The following is a 24,798-nucleotide window of genomic DNA, read 5'->3' on the forward strand; positions in this document are numbered from 1 at the left end:
AAACTTTTTTTTTATTACAGGCAGTAAAATACATTCTTACTGCAAGCTACTCAAATAATACCCAACCTATAGGATTGAAAAATGAAAACGTCCTATAAACACTATTAGCAGTTAGTTTCCAATCCTTTTTCCATACATTCATGTGTATGTTATAAATATTTATCTATTCACTTAAAAAATAAGTTAAATCAAATATGTTCATTTTTATCTGAGTTTTTCACTTTACAGTGTGTCTTTGAACTCTTTCCACATCAGTAAGATATATTGGTTATTAATGGCCACATAGTATTCCATAGTGTAGATATAACTCAGTTTCTTTTACTACTCCCTTATTGATTGACATTTAGGTTGTTTCCAATTTTTCACTATTGCAGGCAATGCTGCTTTGAAGATCATTTTGGACATGAGTGAGTATTTCTTTAGAATAGACTCCTAGAATTGGATTTGCTGGGTCAAGGGGCATGTATATTTTATTTTTTGACAGTTATTGACACATTTCTAAAAATGGTCTCGTTATGTATCCTCTCATTACGGGTATGAGAGTGCCTATATTCCCCAATATAATATATTAGTCTAAGAATCCAGAATTTTTTTCTGATGTCCCTCTTATTTAAGCAAAATTTGGTACCAGTCTTTGGCTAGTCTATGGAAGTTTGTTATAATTAAAAGTGCTACTTTCGTTTTTAATTTATTTAGTGATCAGATTGTTCATCTTTGTAAGTGATCCTCTATTGCCTGGAATACTGAATTTTTAATTCTTTAAAAAAATTTCCCCTTCTCCTAGAATTATGTTGGTCTTTGATAAGGACTTACACTGTAGAAATTAAAATATAAATTTAAAAATTGTGGCCCTAGCTGGTTTGGCACAGTAGATAGAGCATGGCCTCTGGACTGAAGGGTCAGGTCCCGGGTTTAATTCCGGTCAAGGGCACATGCCCTGGTTGCGGGCTTGATCCCCAGTAGGGGGCGTGCAAGAGGCAGCCAATCAGTGATTCTCATCATTGATGTTTCTATCTCTCCCTCTCCCTTCCTCTCTGAAATGAATAAAAATATATAAAAATTGTGCAACCAGAAAATGAAAAGCAATTTACAACATTATAAACTTATTCTGAATAATATATTTTTTAAGTTTGTCAGGATTTTTATGTGCATTTCTGACCCATTAAAATTTTTTATATTAATCTCTGATGTGGAAATTTAAAACTTTGTATAATAAAATGTGAGAACATAGTCAGTGCTCTATTATAGAGCCTTTAAAATGTGCATGGCCTTTGACCCAGAATTCTCTTCGAGGAATTTATCCTAACTACAGAGCTATGTGTAAAAGTTTATATTTACAAGGATACAGTTGAAAAAAAATGGGAAACTACCTAAATGTCTGTCTAGTAGAGGATTAGAGAAATACAACTACACGATGGCATATTATATAGTCATTTACAATGATGTTAGGAGAATATTTTATGACTAGGGAAAATACTTATAAGATAGTGTTTATCATAATACCCCCCAAAATAGAAAACATAGTGGGAATGTAAAAAGTAGGTGTATCTGTGAAGAAGCTACAATAATTTTCCTTTTCTTTATGTATTGACTAAATATTCTGCAAGGGACATATAATAGTTTTTCTTTTTACATTCTTATAAAAATTATCCCAATTTTTTATTTTATACAAGGTAAAAACCAAAGGCAAAGTTCGATGGACTGGTTCTCGAACACGTGGCAGGTGGAAATATTCCAGCAACGATGAAAGTGAAGGATCTGACAGTGAAAAGTCATCTGCAGCTTCAGAAGAGGAAGGAGAAAAGGAGAGTGAAGAAGCCGTCCTAGCGGATGATGATGAACCCTGCAAAAAATGTGGCCTTCCAAACCATCCTGAGCTAGTGCGTAATACTCACCTTACTGGCATGCTATGGTTTTCCAAAGCCTAACTCTTCTGGGCTTGATCATGATTTGAATTTTTTAATGCTGCAGAGCTTGTGTGTGCAAAATAACGTTTATTTTTATTTCTTAAATAACCCAGTTCTGGGAAGGTCAGGATCCTGCTTTTATTCTGCCTAGCTAGCTGTTGTTATTTCCTCTTAATAAGAATACACTCCTAATTTCTCTCACAAATCTATGAAGTTATTCAAATATTTCTGTTCTGTTCTGATGTGCCAGCTGTAAATAAGTAAGGCCTGGGGCCTTACTGCCTTTCTGTAACAACGTATAAATCAAGTAGTTAACCTGGTAGGATTTACAACTTTAGGAAATGGGCAATTCTAAAAAAAATTTAAGAGTACAAATATATTCAGATATAATTTCAGAAGGATAGTGACCAATTTACATGGAACTTTCTTACCCAGTAAGTAAGTAACCTAAATCAGGAAAACCAGTTCCTACATATATATATATATATATATACACTGGAGGCCCGGTTCACGAAATTCGTGCACTGGGTGGGGAGGGGAGTCCCTCAGCCCAGCCTGCACCCTCTCGCAGTATGGGAGCCCTCGGGGGATGTCCAACTGACGGCTTAGGCCCGCATAGTGCAGGCCTAAGCCGTCAGTAGGACATCCTTAGCACTGCCACAGAGGCGGGAGAAGCTCCCACCACCGCCACTGCGCTCGTCACGGCTTCTGGCTGAGCGTCACTCCCCCTGTGGGAGCACACTGACCACCATGGGGCAGCTCCTGCATTGAGTATCTGCCCCCTGGTGGTAAGTGCACGTCATAGCGACCGGTTGTTCTGCCGTTCGGTCACTTTGCATATTTTATTATATAGGATTTCTGCAATTCATCAGTGCTTTCTAAAGAGCCTATTGAAGAAACACTCTTGATATGCCCAATTCTATGCAACTATTCTGTTCTTTTGAATACATTTGACTTTAAAGGCAGGCTCCAACTATTAAATAGAAGGAAATGTAAAGAAAGATGCTTCCACATGGGTAGAATTGTGTGGATCAGAAACGTTTGAGATCCTCTAAAGTTTGGAAAATTCACATGAAGTGGTTCTCCAAGGCTCTTTTTTCCTAGAAAGCAGTGTGGTGTGATGGGAAAAGCATGGACCAGACAGACTTGGCAGCAGATCCTGCTTCCACCACTTATCAGGTGCTCTCTTCTCTGTATCTTGATATCTCCATTATATAAATAGGAATAATACCACATACTTCTTCTGAGGGTTGCTTTTAAAGTTATGTAAAGTTGCCTAGCACATCTATTATGTGCTGGGTTAAAGTTTTTTGTGGTTTACTTGTTTTTTTTCTTAATGTTGACCTCATATATGGAAACTAAACTAATCAGTGAAGCTTGTTATCATATCCTAGTAGTTTCAGAGGGTTCAAGTAAAAGATATAAAAGGAGAGTAGATGCTGAAATTACCCTGATAAGACCCTTCTAAGCATTTTTATGATCATCAGGCTGTGAAAGTTAGGTCAAGATTTTTGTGTGAAGGAAAGCCAAAAGAAGATAGGAGATAGTGGTCTTTTCTGCCCTTTAAATAAAGTGAAAATCAACAGTTGTACTCTTTTTCTGTTGTTTCCTAATATCCCTTTTTTTTTTTTTAATCCTCACCTAAGGATATTTTTCCATTGCTGTTAGAGTGGAAGAGAGGGGAGGGAGAGAGAGAGAGAGAGAGAGAGAGAGAGAGAGAGAGAGAGAGAGAGAGAGAGAGAGAGAGAGAAAGAAAGAAATATTGATGTGAGAGAGACACATTGATTGGTTGCTTCCACAGACGCCTCGACCAGGCCAGGGATTGAGGCCTGCAACCCAGGTACATACCCTTGGCTGGGAATTGAACCATGATCCTTTGTTCTGTGTGCCTCCATGCTAACCAGCCAGGGCTCCTAATACCCTTTTTTTTTTTTTTTTTTTTTTTTCCCAGAGAGGAAGGGAGAGGGAGAGAGAAAGAGAAATATCTATGATGAGAATCATTGATCAGCTGTGTCCTGCATGCTCCCTACTGGGGATTGAGCTCGCAACCCTGGCATGTGCCCTTAACCATAATGGAACCGGGGACCCTTCAGTCCGCAGGCCGATGTTCTATCCACTGAGCCAAACCAGCTAGGGCCTAACATCTTTTTAAGCTAAGAGTGCATTTTAACTGAGGCAGCCATAGATTCAATGACAAACGGGTGTGAAGAAATGAAAAGTAAAATGAGGTGAGCAGAAATGACATGAAGGAGATGAAGTTGCACCTTTCTTGGCACACACAGGATTTTTATTTAGTCAGTTATCTTAACAACTGTGCTAAAAATCCTGTTGCTGGTTACTGTGCCAAAAGGGAATATCATTGGAAACTGAAGATCCTAAATGGCAGATTTCCTATGCCATTTGTTTAAGGATAACCTTAAATCAAAATGCCAAGCAATTATGTGTTAAGTAGTAGGGAAATGAGTCTGAATTAGAAAGACATGTCCTTGTCCTCATTGAGCTTACTGCAGAAAAGCAGTAAATTTATAAATGAGTGTAGAATCCAGATGCTTCAGTCAAAATACATGGATCATTGCTTGAGGCTTGAAAATCTGCATAGTAATATTTATTTTAATGGGATTTTACCTTCATTGAGGAATAGAGATAATTATTGTTTTAGAGATAAATTGATTTCTAAAAATTTAATTTTGTTATTTGAAATTTAAATTATGCTTTAATGTAGAAACAATATGATAAATGGAATCAGGTGCCCAGGTTTATTTACATATGCCTGCGTAATCAAATAATCTATTAGTCATATAACTGAAGTATTGAATTCTGGGTATTGGCAGCAAATGGTAATGCGCTGTATGAAAAAGGGGGAGGATATTTTTTCCCTTTTAAATCACTGCATATGTGTACACATTCCACCCTCCTCCCTTCACCCACCATAGTATATGCTAGCAATTTAGAAATTATTTTACATATATACTGGGTTTGAACAAGCGAATGAAGTATAGAAAATAGGAGCAAGTTTTCTCATTGTCAGAAAAAGAAGTTATAGATAAGCAAGGCTGAAGGCTAGAATAAACCCTATGGTGCTGGATTAGAGCTGGAGATATTAGTATGAACTCATACTTATTTCAATATAGACATGTGTACATATGGATTGCTATACATAAATGTATTTCCTAGCTCTGTTCTCTGAGACAGTTTAGAAGCAGTGATAACCATTAGCAATGAGCACTCAGCATTCAAATCTTGGTTTCTAAATACCATTTTCCATTAAAGGAACCAGGGTTTTTGGGAGAAATGGCCAATTCCTAAGCTCGGACAGAGAAAATATAAGATACTAGTGACCCATTACACGAATTTGTGCACATTGAGAGGAAATTAATTAGAAGGTGCCTGGCGGGGTGGGACTGGGCAAGACTGGCAAGACATGCCCTGGAGCTAACCTCCTGTGGTCCCGCCCCGGCCAGCTGCTCCTGGGGTGGCGCCATGGCTCAAAGGGCCTCTACGGAGTGAGCAGGGTTACTCTGGCAGGTGGGGTTCCTTGGTCTGGCCTGCGGGGATTGGGCCAAAACTGGCTCTCCCACATCCCCCGAGGGGGCCCGGAATGCAGGAGGGCACTCTGCAAAGTTGCTGTCATACAGGGTGTGGAACACAAACGCAAGTGTGCAGTAAACCAGATTCGGGGTGACAGTGCCCCAGCAACAACATAACCCATGGCCGAAGGTGGAATTGTGCGGCCCCACAAGGAATCAGGCTCCCTCCTCTCTGGTTTTGGGGTGCGTCACCTAAGAACCGCTGCTGCCAAGTCACTGCAGCTTGGCATCTCCTGTGTTGAGCGTCTGCCCCCTGGTGGTCAGTGTCATAGTGACTGATTGGATGGTTGGATACTTAGCACATTAGCCTTTTATATATATAGATAAATGTGTGGAGTATCCTATAGTGCTGGGAAGTAAGGAAGTGCTTTTAAAAAAAAGATGCAGCCCTAGCTGGTTTGGCTCAGTGGACAGAGCGCTGGCCTGTGGACTAAGGGTCTTGGGTTCAGTTCTGGTCAAGCACACATGCCTGGGTTGCAGGCTTGATCCCCAGTAGGGGGTGTGCAGGAAGCAGCCAATCAATGATTCTCTCTCATCATTGATGTTTCTATCTCTTTCTTCCCCTCTCCCTTCCTCTCTGAAATGAATAAAAATATATTTAAAAAAAAAAGATGCAAATGACACAGCCAACCTGGAAGAGCTCCCAGTGTGTCCATAGCTAGAACATTTGAATTTGACAAGTAGTAGTTTTATATTATAACCCAAAGAATAAAATAAATATTCATTCGTTCACCCTGATATAAATACATAATTGATTAAACGAGTAAATGTGGGGTAAGGGGCATAATTTCTTTACAGAAGAATTCCAAATAACAAATGTAGAAGGCATAAGGAAAATAGAGAATCATCATTAGAGCACCACAATAGTAATTATTGTAAGCAAGTTCCACTGATAAGTACTAAAACTAGTGGGTGAAACTTGAAGGAAAAACAGAATATTTGCGTAGCTTCAACGTATTATTCATTGCTGTGGAAGTTTTACCTTCTATCGACAAATTCTTTGATAATTCCTCCCGCTAGAGAGTGGAGCTTAATTCCCCTCCCCTTGAGTATGGGCTGGACTTATCACTTCTAATGAGACTAAAGTATGGAAAGTGAAAATTAGTAACTTTAAAGTGATGAAAACCAACTACTAGAACCAAGCGATCAAGGTTAATTATCACATCACCAGTAATAAGTCAGATTGATATCATGTATCCCCAGATATGACACAGTGAACAGGGCACTTCATCTTGGTGGGATTTTTCTCCAAAATCCATAACTTCAGTCTAATCAAGAGAAGGCATCAGACAAACCCAGGTTGAGGGGAGTCTACATAATAACTGACTAGTATTCTTCGAAGTAAAAGTCTGTTGTTGAGTTAGTAATATTTTACTGATGTTGATTTCTTAGTTTTGGTAAATGTACTGTGGTTATGTAAGATGTTAACATTAGTGGAAGCTGAGTAATGAGTTTATGGGAACTCTACTGTAAATCTAAAAAACTTTTTAAAATAATAAGTTTTTTTTTAAGTCAAATGTTCATAAATGTTCCATTTTAAATTTTAGAGACTTGGTCATCTTAAGTCAAATAATAAAAAATATCAGTTAACACTTTGTATTTGAACATGATGATCCTAAGTATAGTTCCTTTCCCCTCTTCCTACAGTTCTTTCCACATTTAAATTTATATGATAAAATGAACCATGAATGATTCTTACAGATTGGTAATTGAAATGCTATTTAAAGTAGATTTTTAAATTCCTATGCATGGTAGGGTACTTTGTGATACTTGAGCTTTATATACACTCTTTTATAAAAAATTTATTGTTGCAGCCCTCATGGCACACTAGAAAAGGATTGCAACTCTAGTTCAGAAAGAACTTCTACTTTTCACTTAATTTTATAGTTTACCATTTTCTTAGTTTTTTATTTTTTATTATTTTTAATGGCATATTAGATCCCTAATTATTAGAGCTTTTTTATTATGCAAATAAAGAGTATAGTATATTTCTTAGTATAGTGCTAAGAAATCTTTATTTTAACTTGAGTCACTGAATTTTAGTCATGGAGTTAGGTTGGTGTTAATATCTGGTTTATTTCAGATTCTTCTGTGCGACTCTTGTGACAGTGGCTACCACACTGCCTGCCTTCGCCCTCCTCTGATGATCATCCCTGATGGAGAATGGTTCTGCCCCCCTTGCCAACATGTATGATCCTGCACACCTCTCTTTTTCCAGTCTGTGATTTTATAGTCAAATTAGTAATACTTCTTGACAGTTACTAAACATTTTATATCTTCAAAACAATTTGTAAATATGGTTTACCTTTTGTTTAAATTTCTGTGAAATTAGAAACTATTGAAAAGGCTACCCTTTACTATTACCTCTTAAGTCTTCCTTTAATTTTTTTTAAAAGCAATTCTCAGAAGATCTGTAATTTTTGTAAAATTATGGTCTCTCCTCCTCCCCCCCACATTTATTAAAGGCACAAAGAGCCCCAAATTAAGATAATATACAAGCTAAGAAATAGTTTTTTCATATTATGTATCCCTTTGTGTCATCCTTTTCATTTCTGCCTGCCTCCCTTTGTCTGTAGTTTTGTAGATGGTTTCATGAATTATATACCATTATGATAGTCTATGAATAGAAATATGGCTTCTATTTATCTCTTATTTTGAATCAGGTGAATTATTTCTTTAAGTTGAAGAACAGGATATTTCTGTGCACTGTGCCCAAGGGGTCCTTTCTCTCACAAGCCCAGTCTCATTTTGGTTTTAAAAATGATGGGCTGCATTGCATTTTTCAGTGAAGTGGACTTCTGTGGCTTAGCATAGCTTTATCAATTAAAATTCTTCAGTTCTGTTTTGTCCCAGTAATCATGTGGCATGGTTTTGTAAATTTTTCCTTTCTCTTTTTTGAGACTAGTGATTATTGGTACCATTACATTTCATTGCACATATAACTCTCTCCCTTAAAAATGTCTTCACATTTAAAAAAATTTAAATCACTATTATCTATACACGTTGAACCAAATGCTATTTTAAACATTGATTGAATGTGTTTTCTGGCAAGGTTCTAAGTTTCTCTAATATGTGCTTTACATGAAAGATACTGTGCTCATCTTCAGTTCAGTGAATGTTGAGGGCACCACTGTATTTAATCAAACATGAGGACATTTCAGTATTCACCCATATGTGGCCCCTTATCAGCTCTCAGAGCATAACTATCCACAAGTTAACATGCAAGTGACAAATGATTGTGGATAGGTGTTAAAATGATGTTCATCTGTTTGGCTATTTCAGAAACTACTGTGTGAGAAATTAGAGGAACAATTGCAGGATTTGGATGTTGCCTTAAAGAAGAAAGAGCGTGCTGAACGCAGGTATTGTGATATGTGTGTTAATATTTTACTTGAGAATTTGATGGCAGAATTGTTTTACAATATAGATCGATGTGTCTGTCTAAAGTGGGATTGGCAAACTATCACCTGTGGGCCACCTCTGGCCTGCTTCTTGTTTTTGTATTGCCCACTAACTAAAGATGTCTGTATTGTTTTTAAATGATTGGAAAAAAAAAATCAAACAATGCTTATTTAATGACATCTGAAAATTATATATTCAGATTTCATTGACTTTAAATAAAGTTTTATTGGAACACTGCCATGCTCATGTGTTATATATTGTCTGTGGCTGCTTTTGTCTACAGCAGCAGAGTTTAGTAGTTGCAACACAGACCTTGTGACCCACCAAGCCTAATTTGTTATCTGTCCTTTTACAGGAAAAGTTTGCCAAGCCCTGCTCTAAAACATTTATCAGAATCTTCTCTGAATAAATATTGGTCCAAGTATTGTGGGGGATATGTACCTAAGTATGTAGTGAGTGCAACAAAACTGTAAGAACTATTGTTTGATTTAGTTTCCTGTGTGTCATGTCTTTGGGTGGGCAGAATTCACACAAGTGCAATAAAGAGTATTTAAATGCTGAACTGTGTCCCACTGACCAGAAAAGATGCTTCCCTCTTCAATTTGCCACTGCACCGTGATCTAAGCATTTGAGAGGCTTGTTGGAGGAGATAAAACTGGAATTGAGCCTAATCTTTAAAAGGGAGCTCAGAATCAAGACAGCATGTTTCTATTTACATTTATTTGTTCCTTCTTTGATTAATCTGTTGCTAAACATACATTTAGACCTATTATGTACCAAACTAAAAAGAGGAGTAAGACAAAGCTCCCAATTACCTGGGGCTCACCCTCTATCAGAATAAAGACGTATGAGCCAGTGATATAATTAAGTAGACAAATTGAGGTCTCTTCAGGGCAATACAAGAACACTGTGAAGGGGATTTGAGTTTGAGGGGTTGGGCTTATCAGGGATGTTCTTGGAAAATAACTTGGGATTATATAGGTGGGCATGCAGAGAAAGGACATTTTAGGCAAAGGGCACAAATGTGATTAAAGACAAAATATGAAAGTGAGAGTAGAAGACTTGTAGGAGATGAAGCTCTAAAAGCAGATTGAGGCCAAATTGTGAACAGCTTTGCATACCTGGTTATGGAATTTGAATTACAGTGGGACCTCAGTTCTTGAACTTAATTTGTTCTGGAAGGCTGTTAAAAAAACCGAATCATTTTTTCCCATTAGAAATAACGTAAATTGAATTAATCCATTCCAGAGCCTCCAAATGATTCCCGGTATTTTTTGTTGTTGTTTTTTAATATATTTTTTTTTATTGATTTCAGATAGGAAGGAAGAGAGAGATAGAAACATCAATGAGGGAATCATTGATTGGCTGCCTCCTGCACGCCCCCTTCTGGGGATCGAGCCCGCAACCCGAGCACATGCCCTTGACCGGAATCGAACCTGGGACCCTTTAGTCTGCAGGCTGACGCTCTATCCACTGAGCCAAACCGGCTAGGGCTTGTGTTTTTGTTTTATTCTTTATTGTTGAAAATATTACATATGTCCCTCTTTACTCCCATTGGCCTGCCCCCGCTCACCCCGCTTCCCCCTCCCCGCCCTTCAGCACCCTGTTGTCTGTGTCCATGGGTTATACATATATGCATACAAGGTTTTTGGTTGATTACCTCCCACCCTCCCTCTGAGATTCCACACTCAATTCCATGCTTCCAAGTCTCTGGAGCCACTCAGTTCATCAGTTTATTTTGTTACTTAGATTCCACATAGGAGTGCAGTCATGTGATACTTGTCTTTCTCTGACTGACTTATTTCACTTAGCATGATACTCTCCATGTCCCTCCATGCTATCTCAAAGGGTAAGAGATTCTGCTTTTCTACTCTAACATAGTGTTTCATGGTATAAATGTGAACCACAGCTTTTTTATCCACTCATCTACTGATGGGCACTTGGGCTGTTTCCAGATCTTAGCTATTGTAAATTGTGCTGCTATGAACATAAGGGTGCATACAGCTTTTCTGACTGGTGCTTCGGGTTTCTTAGGATATGTAGAAGTGGGATCACTGGGTCAAATGGCAGTTCCATATTTAATTTTTTAAGGAAACTCCATACTCTTCTCCACAGTGATTGTACCAGTCTGCATTCCCACCAGCAGTGTACTAGGGTTCCCCTTTTCTCCACATCTTCACCAGCACTTGTCATTTGATGATTTGTTGATGATAGCCATTCTGATATGTGTGAGATGGTACCTCATTGTTGTTTTGATTTGCATCTCTCTGATGATCAGTGACTTTGAGCATTTTTTCATATGTCTCTTGGCCTTCTGTATGTCCTCTTTGAAGTGTCTATTTAGGTCCTTTGCCCATTTTTTAATTGGGTTGTTTGTCTTCCTTTTGTTAAGTTGTATGAGTTCCTTATATATTTTGGATATTAACCCTTTATCAGATGTATCATTGCCAAATATGTTCTCCCATGCTGTGGGCTCTCTTTTCATTTTGTTGATGGTTTCTTTTGCTGTGCAGAAATGTTTTATTTTGATGTAGTCCTTGATTCCCTGTTTTAACCCTTCTTATATACAGTATATCTTTATTGTACTGTTTAATCTATAAATTAAAAACAAAAAGGACATGAAATGTCAATGAAAATATAACAAAGGAAAAGAAATGTACAGTAAAAAATGAAACTTAATAATTATAAGCAGCAACAAAAGCAAAAAAAAACCAAAAATATTCACAGCACAATATCCTGAGATTTTAACAGTGGTAACCTGACTCATATTCACACATTCTCTCCTTTGTCACCTGAGATGTGTGACTGATCATACAGGTATCAGCATGAAAGGGTTGTCAGGTACAGAAGCAAATTGTTCGAAATGGGAGTCGTTTGAGAAACAGAGTTCCACTGTATTTTCTATAGGCAGTGGGGGAGCCATCAAAAGAGGGATACTCATAACCAGATTTTTATTTCAGGAAAAATACCCTGGTAACAGTAAGCAGAGTGGATTAGAGTTGAGGCTTTTGCAGTAGAGTCTCTGAGAACCAGTGAGGCCTGAACTAGAACAGTTGTGATGATAAGGTGGAGATGTTGAAGAGAATTTTTAGAGGATTAATCAGGACTTGATGCTCATTTGTACAAAGTATTAGATAATCTAAGCAATGTTTTCTGATTGGTCTTATTACTTTCACTTGTTACCACTGTAACTTTTACCTACTGTCACATCGTTCCCCCCCTCCTCCTTAAAATTTAACTTGCCTAAATATCATTTCTTAATGTCACTTTACTCTGTGCAAAGGCAAACCTTAAAAATGGGTTCAGCCTCCAAATTTTTTCTTTGTTAATCAGTTTGAACTCTGTGGCTCATAATGGATGGTGCTTAGTTTAAATTGGTTGTCTAAGTATTTTTGTATTTAGAAACTGTAACAGTCTGTATAAAATTATTAGTGTTATTGTTATGTGCCGAGTTGCTTCTGTTTTTATTTTGGCACTGGAAAGCCACCTAAGTTGTTTCAAATTAAATCATAATGAAAATCAGATTGTCCCTGTGCCTTAGTCTTTTGGAAATCTGTCTGTCCTGAGAAATGAGCAGTGTTTTCATGTTCTGAAGCTGATTTGACTCAGCAGGGTCAATAGCTAATAGTCTGACCCTTCAAGAGCTTGGAAGAAAATGTATTATCTCTAAAAGGCAAAAAGGTCAACTACTAAGAATTCATCTACTACTCAGATTATATCTACTTACTGTTTGAAGGCCTATGATGGTGCTGACCTATGATGATACTATACTTCTATATGTGGAAAAGGTGGTGAAACTTCTTTTTTAAATATATTTTTATTGATTTCAGAGAGGAAGAAGATGGGGAGAGAGAAAGAGAGAGAAACATCAATGATGAGAGTGAATCATTCACCGGCTGCCTCCTGCAACGCCCCCCACTGGGGATCAAAAATGCAACCTGGGCATGTGCCCTTAACTGGAATCGAACCTGGGACTCTTCAGTCTACAGGCTGGTGCTCTATCCACTGAGCCAAACGAGCTAGTACAGTGGTAAACCTTTTTTGACTATTCCCTCATACACTGAAGGCCATACTGCTGCAATTAAGAAAATACTAGTATATATTTTTTAAGAAATATCTTTTAATTTTAGAAATCTATGTTAAAATGTGCCACAGCATGTGATTACACTATTGATCTAGTTCTTTTGCTTTTTCTTTCAATCTTTACTTAAATGTCATTCTTTAAGAACACATCTGTAATTATGGCTTTAGGTCACACACTACATCCAATGTGAAACTGGATCACAGAAAGGAGAGCAAAGTTATTGTTACTGGGAGACAAATCTGGAACAAGACCAGTTAACTGAATTGTTGCTAATTGTCAGTTCTCTCCAATAAACTGGTTAAACAAGGCTTTCATTATACCTCTGTTATAGATGTATATGTATGACTCTTAGGGGCTCTACATAGCAATATATATATATATATAAAAGACATAATATATTAACTACAAATTCCAAGGGTCTTCATCTGTTTTTGACCTTGAGCGTTTTCATTCTTTTTTTTTTTTTAGCTATGTAATAATTTCTGTAATACTCATCCTAACAACTTAAAGCCTTGTTTATTCTCTGTGTCAGAGTACAAGAGCATTTTTCCCCTACTCATGTGTTTATTCAACATTTAACCAACATTTATTGAGCACCTACTTTATGCCAGGCAATGTAATCAACATGAAGTATATTATGAGGTCTCTACCTTAAAGAGCTCTATATATTATGGCGGGAAAGAAGGGTGTGCCAATGAGTAATTAGTGACTAGACAGCAGCTGTCTACAGAGATGGAGCTGTGATGCTCTGTGAAATCTGGTGTTTCAGAAGTCGATTCAACTGATTTATAAACATCCCTTTCAGAATTTGGTGCCAGAAATTATTTGGGAATTCTCATAGTTCTATACTTACCAGTGCTTTGCTAGCAGAGAGTTGGATTTAATCAGGGTTGGAATTTTCCAGGTAATGTAACAGAGGGAAGGAGAGAAAGAGACAAGGAATTGAAAGTGTATACAAAGGAGTATTTATAATGATGGACTGTGGAGTCTTAAGTCGGGTAAGGGGGAAAGTAAGGACACAGAGGGAGTGATGGACAATAAAAAGAGGGTAGGGTCAATGGATAGAGATCATACTGGAGTCAGGGAATTGTTGAAATTGGTGTACCAGAGGGAGTGAGCTGGAAAGTGAGCCAGTAGAAGTCAGAGAATAGGATCCCTGTGATGGAAATTTTAGATGGGGTGTGGTTATAGGTAATGATGATAAAGTCTGGGCTCAATATGATCATTGAGCAGGTGGTAAGGTGTATTGGTGGAAGATATTTCTTTCCATAGATTACTGAGCAAGAGAATGTTGTGATGAGAAATCATACCTACTTTCAATATCCTACTCAAGTATTTAAAGCCTTCCCAAGTTTCTCAGCTCTTCAGACAAACTCTCTTTTTCATGTTTCCATTGTCCTTGTTCATAATGGACACCAGTTAATTCTTAATATTTGTGAGAGCAAGAACTATGTCTTATTTATCTTTTGATTTCCAAGCCTGACACAAATCATGACCTAATGTGAATATGACTTTTTTTTTTCAATTGAGCTAAGAAGAGAAATAATGGTCATGTGAAAGTGGAGATTTTGAGATATAAAAGATGAAACTGGTCTCAGTAAACTTGGTTAGTATAAGGACAAATGTGTCAAACATCCTATGTAATAAAAGCCCAGCAACTGAAACGGCAGAATGACCAGAGACCAGAACTACCGGCCCTACGCCCCGGCTGGCCCCACCCCCAGCTGGGACCCCCACCCCGATCGGGGGTGTGGTTGGCCTGCAAACCCCCAGTGGCCCCTTGCCCAGGTTGGCCTCGCCTCCTAGCGGGGACCCCCACCCCAATCAGGGGTGTGACTGGCCTGCAAACCGCCCGCAGTCCCTCGCCCTGGCTGGCCCCACCCCCCCAGTGGGGACCTCCACCCCAATCCGGGGCCCCCATCAGGGCAGGCCAGCCAGTCCCCACCCGTGCACCAGGCCTTTATCCTATATAATAAAAGGGTAATATGCAAATTGATCCTAATGGCAGAACAACCGGAACCAGCGCTGGACCAGCCACTATGAGGCACACTGACCACCTCTTGGTGCCTTTCCCTGGCCTGCAGGCTCCAGTCACCTGATGGCAAATGGGGAACCAGGGTTGGGTGGCGGGGGATGTGGGCGGTTTTCAGGCCAGTCGCCCCCCACACAGAGGGTGACCTGCAGCGGGGGGCGGGGCCGGCGAGCGGGCAGGAACAGCCGACCTCTAGGTCCTTTGCCCCTGATGGTGAATGGGGAACCGGGAGTGGGTGGCGGTGGGTGGTGGGGCCAGCTGCGGGCAGCCAGGGAAGATGGCCCTAATTGCAGGCCAGGTGTAGGGACCATACCCACACACTAATTTCGTGCGCTGGGCCTCTAGTATTTTATAACAGAGAGCTCAAGTTCTGACTTATCCATGAAGCCTTCCCTGTTATTTTCAGCTAGTACTGTTCTTGTCTTTCCTATTTCTATTCAGTTCACCATATACTGGCATGTGTGTAAGAGCTCAGTTGTTCTTGGAGAATCAATTTAACTTTGGGAGAAACAGAGAAAGCACCAGTTGGATATAGTAATTTGTTATGTAAAATTTGTTGAATTAAAATCAACAAAACTTGGTTTCTTTGAAATGAAATTGTGAAGATGTCATTAGTTTTTAAATCCACACGAAGATATCTTCATTGTAGCATCCTACAGTACACGTCCATGTGGCTGCATTGCTTTTTGTCTTCTCTGTGAACAAGAAGTGAATGGTCTAGTATCATTCACTGGGACCTTTGATATAATTCTCTTACATAGAATTATTTTTATACTGATATTTATTGTTATGAGATTATAACTGTGTCACCCATACAGTATTACTAAAAACTCTCAGCCTAACAATGATCTAGTTCAGGGGTCCTCAAACTTTTTAAACAGGGGGCCAGTTCACTGTCCCTCAGACCGTTGGAGGGCCGGACTATAGTTTAAAAAAAAAACTATGAACAAATTCCTATGCGCACTGCGGGCCCGGGACGAGTCGGCTGCTAAGCAGGACAGGCAGCAGCACCCGGCGGGCCGGATAAATGTCCTCGGCAGGCTGCATGTGGCCCGCAGGCCGTAGTTTGAGGACGCCTGGATTCTAGTTTATTCAAAGTTCGCTTTTTAACTAATAACTTTGCCAGTGAGTCACAGCATGATTCTTCACAGTTTGCTTGTCTGTTTCAGTTACAGAGTTTATTTCACTGGTATAAATAACATTTTTTAAAAATTTATTTTTACTTATGGGTTGACATACAATATTATATTAATTTCAGGTATATGAGATTGTGATCCAATATTTAAATACCTTACAAAATGATAAACACAAAGTCTAATAACCATCAGTCACCAAACGTAGTTATTGCAATATTCTTGACTCTGTTCCCTGTGCTGTACATTACATCCCTTGGCTTGTTTTATAATTGAAAATTTGTATTTTTCATTCCCTTCCCCTTTCCACCCAACCTCCCAGCCCCTTCCCTCTATAAGTCACTTCTAAAGCTATAATTTTCATACCTTTAGGAAGTTTTGTGCTTCCTACACATACCAGTACTATAAGTTTTATAGATAATAGTTAACATGTTTGTAACCTTGCCTCCGCTATTACCATAAAATCATAATTTTAGTATTGTCTGTGTTAGTAATGTTTTCATAACACTGCTATTTTTAGCAAATCTCATGTTGCCTATGTGCTTTTTTTTTTCACTTTTTAAAGGAAAGAACGCTTGGTGTATGTGGGTATCAGTATTGAAAACATCATCCCTCCACAAGTAAGTTTCTGGCATATAGTATTTTTAAAGAGGAAATTGCCATAATTGTTCTAAAATGTATCCCACATTATGTAACATGAGTAGTTTCAATCTTATTAAAAATGAAAATTTAGGACCTTAAAGAATCACCCATAATCCCTCATGATTATGTATATGCAGATAGCCCCGAAATATTACATCCAAATGAAATTTATAGCTCACCCCTATGGAGCTTGTTGGGTGTTGTGTTTTGTTTTGTTTTTAACCTAAATTGGTTAATTTGTTTTCAGCTTCTTTATCTGCTGTTTATGTAAAGTGTCTAAAGAATAGTTCAGGGAGAGCTGGTTTTTAATTCTAGTCTTTTGTGGTCATCAGAACCTTCAATTTGTGTTCTTATAGTTTGGTTTCTTTGAAGGGATTTCACTGTTTTGCATTCATTAGCTTAATTTATAATTAAGAAGGATATCTCATGAGTGAGAGTATATGTATCATGGTTTTTATTTGAAATGAAGAAATTTTCTCAGTTCCATACAGGTTCAATTCAGATTTAATTAAATCACACACTTAAATAGCCTGTCTTGGTTAGTTATTTTTCCCTTCAGTACCATGCCCCTTTCTTCTAAATCCATTATTTCATTTTTTTCAGCTTAATCTAATTATTCGTTTTAAAATTTATTGATGGAAAAACATGATTTTTTAAAAATATATATTTTATTGATTTTACAGAGAGGAAGGGAGAGGGATAAGAGTTAGAAACATCGATTAACTGACTTCTGCATGCCCCCCTCTGGAGATCGAGCCTGCAACCCAGGCATGTGCCCTTGACCAGAATTGAACCCGGGACCCTTCAGTCTGTGGGCCAAGGCTCTATCCACTGAGCCAAACTGGTTATGGCATCTTTTTTTATATTATTGTCTAAAGTTTTACATATGTTTCCTTTTTCCCAGATTAACCCCCCCATCATGATTTTTTTTTTTTTTAAATATACTTTATTGATTTTTTACAGAGAGGAAGGGAGAGGGATAGAGAGGTAGAAACATCGATGAGAGAGAAACATCGATCAGCTGCCTCCTGCACACCTCCTACTGGGGATGTGCCCGCAACCAAAGTACATGCCCTTGACCGGAATCGAACCTGGGACCCTTCAGTCCGCAGGCCGACGCTCTATCCACTGAGCCAAACCGGTTTCAGCCATCATGATTATTTTTAAAAGAGGTCATTATAAACTCACAAAAACATAAGAATTTTAATACAGAAGTGCTTTTTAAAAAAATATTCTTACTGATTTTTTTTTTTTTTTTTTTTTTTTTTTAAGAGAGAGGGAGACATTGATGGCTGCCTCCTGCACACCCCACAGTGGGGATGGAGCCTGCAACTCTGGCATGTGCTCTGACCGGGAATCAACAGGCAGAGTTGGTGCACATGATGATGCCCAGCCAACTGAGCCACACCGGCCAGGGCCAGAAGTGTTTCTTTTGATCATCAATATTTTTTTAATCTGTACATAGTGTTGTCATGTTCATTCAGTTTTGGGGGGATCATCTTTTTCAAACCTTTCACATGTGCTGCCTAGAAGGACATTAGAAGCTATTAATCCCAAGGAACTTTGTTCTGTCCTGAGTAATAAAATGTATTTATTTTCATAAAACCAGGAGCCAGATTTTTCTGAAGATCATGAAGAAAAGAAAAAAGATTCAAAAAAATCCAAAGCAAACTTGCTTGAAAGAAGATCAACAAGAACACGGAAATGTATAAGTTATAGGTATGAAATATGTGGAAATAGTTACAATGAAAGAATTTTTTTTAAATATACTTTTTTATTGATTTCAGAGAGGGAGAGAGAGATAGAAACATCAATGATGAGAATCATTGATTGGTTGCCTCTTGCACACCCACACGGGATTAAGCCTGCAACCCAGGAATGTGCCCTGACAGGGAAATGAACCATGACCTCCTGGTTCATAGGTTGACCCTCAACCACTGAGCCACACTGGCCAGACAAAATAATTTTTTGTTGGGTTTTGTGTGTGTGTGAATCCTCACTCGATATTTTTTCCATTGAGTTTTTGAGAGAGTGGAAGAGAGGGAGAAAAACGAGAGGAACATCGATGTGAGAGAGACACATTGGTTGCCTTCCAGCTGACCAGGGCTGGGAATTAAACCTGCAACCCAGGTACATGCCCTTACTGGGTATCAAACCTGATGCACTGTGGTGCTCAGGCCAACCCTCTAGCCATTGAGCAGCATAACCAGGGCCGGAATGGAATATTTCATTTTAATTAATTAAAATGTTTTAGGCAATTCACTTTATCTTTGTGCTTACCTCAGTTCTAAAATGAAAGGAGTTTTGCATATGATGAATTCTTAGGAATTATCCAGTCTTGGTCCTTTTCTTTAAGTTGAAAACAGCTCTTGTGAGATGAAGTACATTTTCATAGTTCTAAAATTCTGACTGTCTGTATATGAATTCTAGTAATAATAATATAACCTTCAATAACAATAATAATGTCGTCCTTGAACTTAGTATTATTTCTGGACACTAATTTTGTTAACTTTGGCAAGTGATTTGTATCATTAGGGTTTGGCAAACTGGTTTGTAGGCCAAATCCAGCTCACTGCCAGTTTTTGTATAGCCAATGCCTTGGGAGTGATTTTTACAATTATAAATGGTTGAGAAAAGAACCAAAAGAAGAACATCCTATGAAAATTACATGACATTCAAATCACAGTGTCCATAAATAAAGTTATTTAGGAACACAGCCACACCATTCACTTGTATTGTCTGGCTGCTTTTGTACTGAATGGCAACTTGAATAGTTACAACAGAGACTGTGTAGGCTACAAAGCATGGAATATTTTCTCTCTGGCTTTTTACAAAAATATTTATTGGTGTCTGGTACAGATGATCTTTGAAAGTGAAAAACAACAATTTATGTATTAGATACTGATTTACAAAACCCAATTTTACAAAAGAAATGGAGGCTAGTCGGAGCGAGAAGATGTAGTCCAAATCACACAGTCCCAAAGTGGACAAGAGCAGTTTCATATCAGGCCTTTTTCACTTCCGAGGCAGCCCTCCTGACATGCATGTGTCAGGCTATAATGTGATTGTTGTATGTATTTTAGATTTGATGAGTTTGATGAAGCAATTGATGAAGCTATAGAAGATGATATCAAAGAGGCTGATGGAGGAGGTATGTGTTTGTTTATCATACTCTCTTTTTCATATACTGTAACTCCAGCCAATAAAATAACTAAAATGCCCTAGTTAGAGCAGTGAGCTTTTTTTTTTTCTCCCTAGTGTTTATCATGATTGCTGATGTTAACAGTCTGAGATTCAAAATAATCTGTGGACACAGTGCCAGTGTGTAGACTCGGATCTTACTACTTATTTTAAAAGTTTTGTTTTATGATCTGATGTAAAATGCAAATGTTCCTCAGTATATTATAAATTTACTTCTGCTTCCAAATGGAAAACCCAGTGAAACTTTCCTGTTTTCTTTCTATTTTTAGATCAGTCCTGCTACAAAATAGCAAAAATTATGATTAATCTGACTCGAAATATATTTCTTTAAATTAACCTTTTAAAATCGGTTTATTAATTTCATACTCTTTAATACATGACATTAATGTAGTATAATTTAAAGGTAATTTCATTTAAGAGCTACATAGCAAATTACCAGTGCTCCAGTGTGGAGCATTGTGGTTTCCATTTAGTTATTATGAAAACTGGGAGGGGTTCATTATACGTAGGCTGTTTGTAGGGAAACTGAAGAAGTCACTAGCTTTTCCAGAGACGTGTGCCTTACTTACACCTTTGCTGCTGAATTCTCACTTTTTCAGTCCTGCAAACACTGTTAATTTTTTAAAAAGTTGATAGACCTCTTTCTAACGCCATGTCCAAAAGACAACTTTCAAGAAGAGATTTTTGAATCACTGCTAATAGGTATGAGGTTTCTTTTTGGGGTGATGAAAATGTTTTGAAATTATTTAGTGGTGACAATTGTACAACTTTGACTATACTAAGAAGCTCTGAAATATACACTTTAAAGGGTGAATATTATGGTATAGGAATTACATCAAAATGTAAGAAAAAGATGTTTTCTGCAAGGTGAACTTCTATTTAGTAGGACAAACAAATTCAAACGCTCTTGATGAGAGCTCTGTCAGCTGTAGTCGTGAGAAAACAGCAGATGTGTAGGAAGAAAATAAATCAAGTAAAGAGTTGCTAAGCACAAATAAGGACAGTCTCTAGATGTTAAAGGGAAACTTCTAATAAATGTACAGTTGTCACTCTTCCTTTCTCCCTCTCTTCCCCTCAACTCTCCACCCCTGAATTCAGGAGTTGGCCGAGGAAAAGATATCTCCACCATCACGGGTCACCGTGGGAAAGATATCTCCACTATTTTGGATGAAGAAAGAAAGGAAAATAAACGACCCCAGAGGGCTGCTGCTGCTCGTCGGAAGAAACGCCGGCGATTAAATGATCTGGACAGTGACAGCAACCTGGATGAAGAAGAGAGTGAGGATGAGTTCAAGATCAGTGATGGGTGCGTGGTCTGCCAGTTAACCCCAGTCCCTAGATTCAGGCTTAAACAGTGCTAGCAGAGAAGCGGCCATGCTATGGCAGGGCTTTTGTGTTTCGTGCACATAGACAATCTCTTTTTATGTTCAGATTATTTAACACAGATTTATGAACAGCCATGGTTCTTTTTTTGTTGTTGTTCTTTTTAATTCTCACCTGAGGATATTTTTTCCATTGATTTCTGGAGGGAATGGAAGGGGAAGAAAGAGGGGGAGAGAAAGAGAGAAACATCAATATGAGAGAGACACATCGATTAGTTGCCTCACACATGTGCCACTACAAGGGCTGGGGAACCTGCAACTGAGTTACGTGCCCTTGACTGGGAATTGAACCCACAACCCTTTGGTTGGCAGGCCCACACTCTAACCCAGGGGTCCTCAAACTACGGCCCACGGGCCACATGCGGCCCGCTGAGGACGTTTATCCGGCCCGCCGGGTGCCACTGCCTGTCCTGCTTAGTAGCCGACTCGTCCCAGGCCCACAGTGCGCATAGGAAATTGTTCATAGTTTTTTTTTAAACTATAGTCCAGCCCTCCAACGGTCTGAGGGACAGTGAACTGGCCCCCTGTTTTAAAAGTTTGAGGACCCCTGCTCTAACCACTGAGTCAAACTGGCCAGGGCTAATCTTGGTTATTTTTAGGTTAAAACAAAGTACGTTTATGGTTGTTTATTTAATACTAGAGGCCCGGTGCACAAAAATTTGTGCACACGGGAAGGGGGAGTCCCTCAGCCCAGCCAGTGCCCTTTTGCAGTCCAGGAGCCCTCGGGGGATGTCCAGCTGACGGACGTCCTTATCTGTCAGTTGGACATCCTTATTGCTGCTGTGGAGGCAGGAGAGGCCACTGCTGCTGTGCTCGCCAGCCGTCAGCTCTGCTTGTGACTGAGCGGCGCTCCCCTGTGGGAGCACACTGACAACCGGGGGCAGCTCCGGCCCTGCCCCCCAATCACCCCTCCGCTGCCGCACCCCACCCTCTGCCCGCTGGCACACGCCTTGGCTGGCCTGGCACTGCCCGCTTGCCAGCCCCGCCCCCTGCCAACTGGTCGTTCTGCCATTTGGTCGATTTGCATATTAGGCTTTTATTGTATAGGATTCTAAATTGTATTTCAATTTCATTAACTATAATTGAGCATCCTTTTATTGTGTACCTCTGTGCCACCTTCTACCAGCATGTCCATGAGTGGTTGCTAGTCAAATATGAGACATAGATAAGCACAAGTAATTAGGATACTATTCTCTAGTGAACCTTAGAGGTTTGGCTTAAGGTAAGTAATCCAGCATGGAATATTAGGAAAGCCTTCCCTTGGAGCAGGTACAAAAACAATAATGCAGAGTTCTCTCAGCATATAAACCAAGCTTGATGAAATTTGCATGACTAACTGGGCAGTTTGAGATGAGAAGCAGGATGAAGAAAGAAGTTCTTCTAAACAGAGAAATCACATAAAACCCCATAGAATATGTAGGAAATTCCTGGTGTGTCAGCATAGCAAAAGGATGGGAAAGCAGTAGAGAGTGCTCTGCTGGAGATGTGGCCAAGAGATGATAAGGAAACAGATGATGGAATGTTTTGTTTGTCAGGCATAAGACTCTGTGAAGATGATGAAAACCCACCAAAGGGTTTTAAACACCAGACTAATAGGTTTACATTTCAGAAAGATTTATCCTGGTATTCTTTTGGAGGGTGTATTGAAGGGAAATGATCTAGAGATTACAGAGGCTACTTGGAGAATTGCTATAGTAGTTCAGGTACAAGATGATTTGAGATATTATCTTTGAGAGGTGGACTCAAGGAATTAGTAAATGATTAGATATGAGAAATAAAAAGGAAGGAATTAGGACAAATACCAGATTTCTGGTTAGAGTCCCTAGATGGGTGATAGTTTCAAATACCAGGCTAGAGAACAGAAGAGAGAAGTAGGTTAGGAAATAATGAGTTTGCTTTTGGAGATGTTGAATTTAAGGCACCTGGGGGGACATCTCAAGAGGCCAAAGCAATGTATGTATGAAAATCAACATCAATTCATCTTCATAACTCCTCCTAAGCAGATCATTTCTTCATTTTGGGGAGGTTGATACAAGTATTCAGATGTTACATTAAACATTATTTTATGATTTGCCTGACTTGTTAGAACTTGAACTGAGGACTACGGGTTCACAGTTTTGTTTTTTTCGGAGGGGGGGGTTAAATATCTTTTATTGATTCCAGAAAGAGGAAGGGATAGGAAGAGAGAGATAGAAACATCAACCTCATAAAAGAGTAACATGCTAATTGACCGTACCTTCGCAATGCCCACCAGCCAATCAGTAGTGACTATGCAAATTAACCCAACAAAGATGGCGGGTTAATTTGCATATGTGGGCGCTGAGCGGCCGGGGGCGGGGTGGGACACTTGTGTCATTGCCATGGCTATGACGCAGGTGTTCCACACCACCTCTGGGCCTCTGGGCAGCATGGGAAGGCAGAAAGGTGGCTCTGGGCTAGAGCAGAAAGGCGGCTCCGGCCAGAGCGAAGGCCGTGCCAGCAGCCAGGGGAAGGAAGGCCCATTCTTGCATGAATCTTCCTGCATCAGGCCTCTAGTCAATGATAAGAAAGAATCATTAATCAGCTGCCTCTTGCACCCACACTGAGGATCGAGCCCACAACCCAGGTATGTGCCCTGACCGGGTTCATAGGTCGACGCTCAGCCACTGAGCTGTGCCAGCCGAGCCGGGATCACAATTTTAAGTACCATCATAATTCATCTGGTTTCTCTTGGACAGATCTCAAGATGAGTTTGTTGTATCTGATGAAAACCCAGATGAAAGTGAAGAAGACCCACCATCTAATGATGACAGTGACACTGATTTCTGTAGCCGAAGACTAAGACGACATCCCTCCCGGCCAATGAGGCAAAGCAGGCGTTTGCGGAGAAAAAACCCAAAGAAAAATTACTCCGACGATGATGAAGAGGAGTCTGATGAGAATAGTAGAGACTCTGGTAAAAATAATTTGTGTCTACATCACACCAACTTAATAAATTCTTGTGATTTCTGGAGCTAAGAGTTTTTAAAATAAAAGTCCTTTCAATTGTAACATAAGCTTTCTGATAAAACTTTGAGTTATATTATTATGACTCGCTAGGAACTAAATTTTTCATATAAAGTACATTCTAAGAAAATATATACGGATGGATGTGTTAACTTCATACTAAATTCATTTTAGGATTGTGATGAATCCTTGTGGTGCCAAGTGTTCCCATGCCTAGTCTTTATCTTCATAGTGTTTCTTTGAAATAATTGCCATTAAGCCGAGATCAGATATCTAGCTATTGGAGAGAGAAAGATCACCAATTATTTCTAACTAGAGGCCTGTTGCAGGAAGATTCCTGCAAGAACAGGGCTTCCTGCGTCCTGAGTGAAGCCCGCCCAGGCGGGCTTCCCTCCCGCCGCCGCTGCCGCCACTGCTGCTGCCTCGTGCTTTCCCTCCCGCTG

General features: G+C 39.2%; 1 protein-coding gene across 3 annotated transcripts in view; it reads left to right on the plus strand.

Annotated features, from left to right (window-relative positions):
- Window positions 1-24,798, plus strand: part of RSF1 (remodeling and spacing factor 1) — a 130,004-nt gene that overhangs the window by 96,583 nt on the left and 8,623 nt on the right. For all 3 annotated transcript variants that reach the window (XM_080641796.1, XM_080641797.1, XM_080641798.1), the window contains exons 7-14: window positions 1,674-1,880; window positions 7,578-7,682; window positions 8,777-8,856; window positions 16,711-16,765; window positions 18,397-18,506; window positions 19,871-19,938; window positions 21,087-21,294; window positions 24,088-24,305. In XM_080641796.1, the coding sequence (XP_080497922.1) occupies window positions 1,674-1,880; window positions 7,578-7,682; window positions 8,777-8,856; window positions 16,711-16,765; window positions 18,397-18,506; window positions 19,871-19,938; window positions 21,087-21,294; window positions 24,088-24,305 (1,051 nt within the window). The remainder of the gene's footprint in view (window positions 1-1,673; window positions 1,881-7,577; window positions 7,683-8,776; window positions 8,857-16,710; window positions 16,766-18,396; window positions 18,507-19,870; window positions 19,939-21,086; window positions 21,295-24,087; window positions 24,306-24,798) is intronic.

This window comes from Plecotus auritus (assembly GCF_963455305.1).
Source record: "Plecotus auritus genome assembly, chromosome: 9".
NCBI lineage: Eukaryota > Metazoa > Chordata > Mammalia > Chiroptera > Vespertilionidae > Plecotus > Plecotus auritus.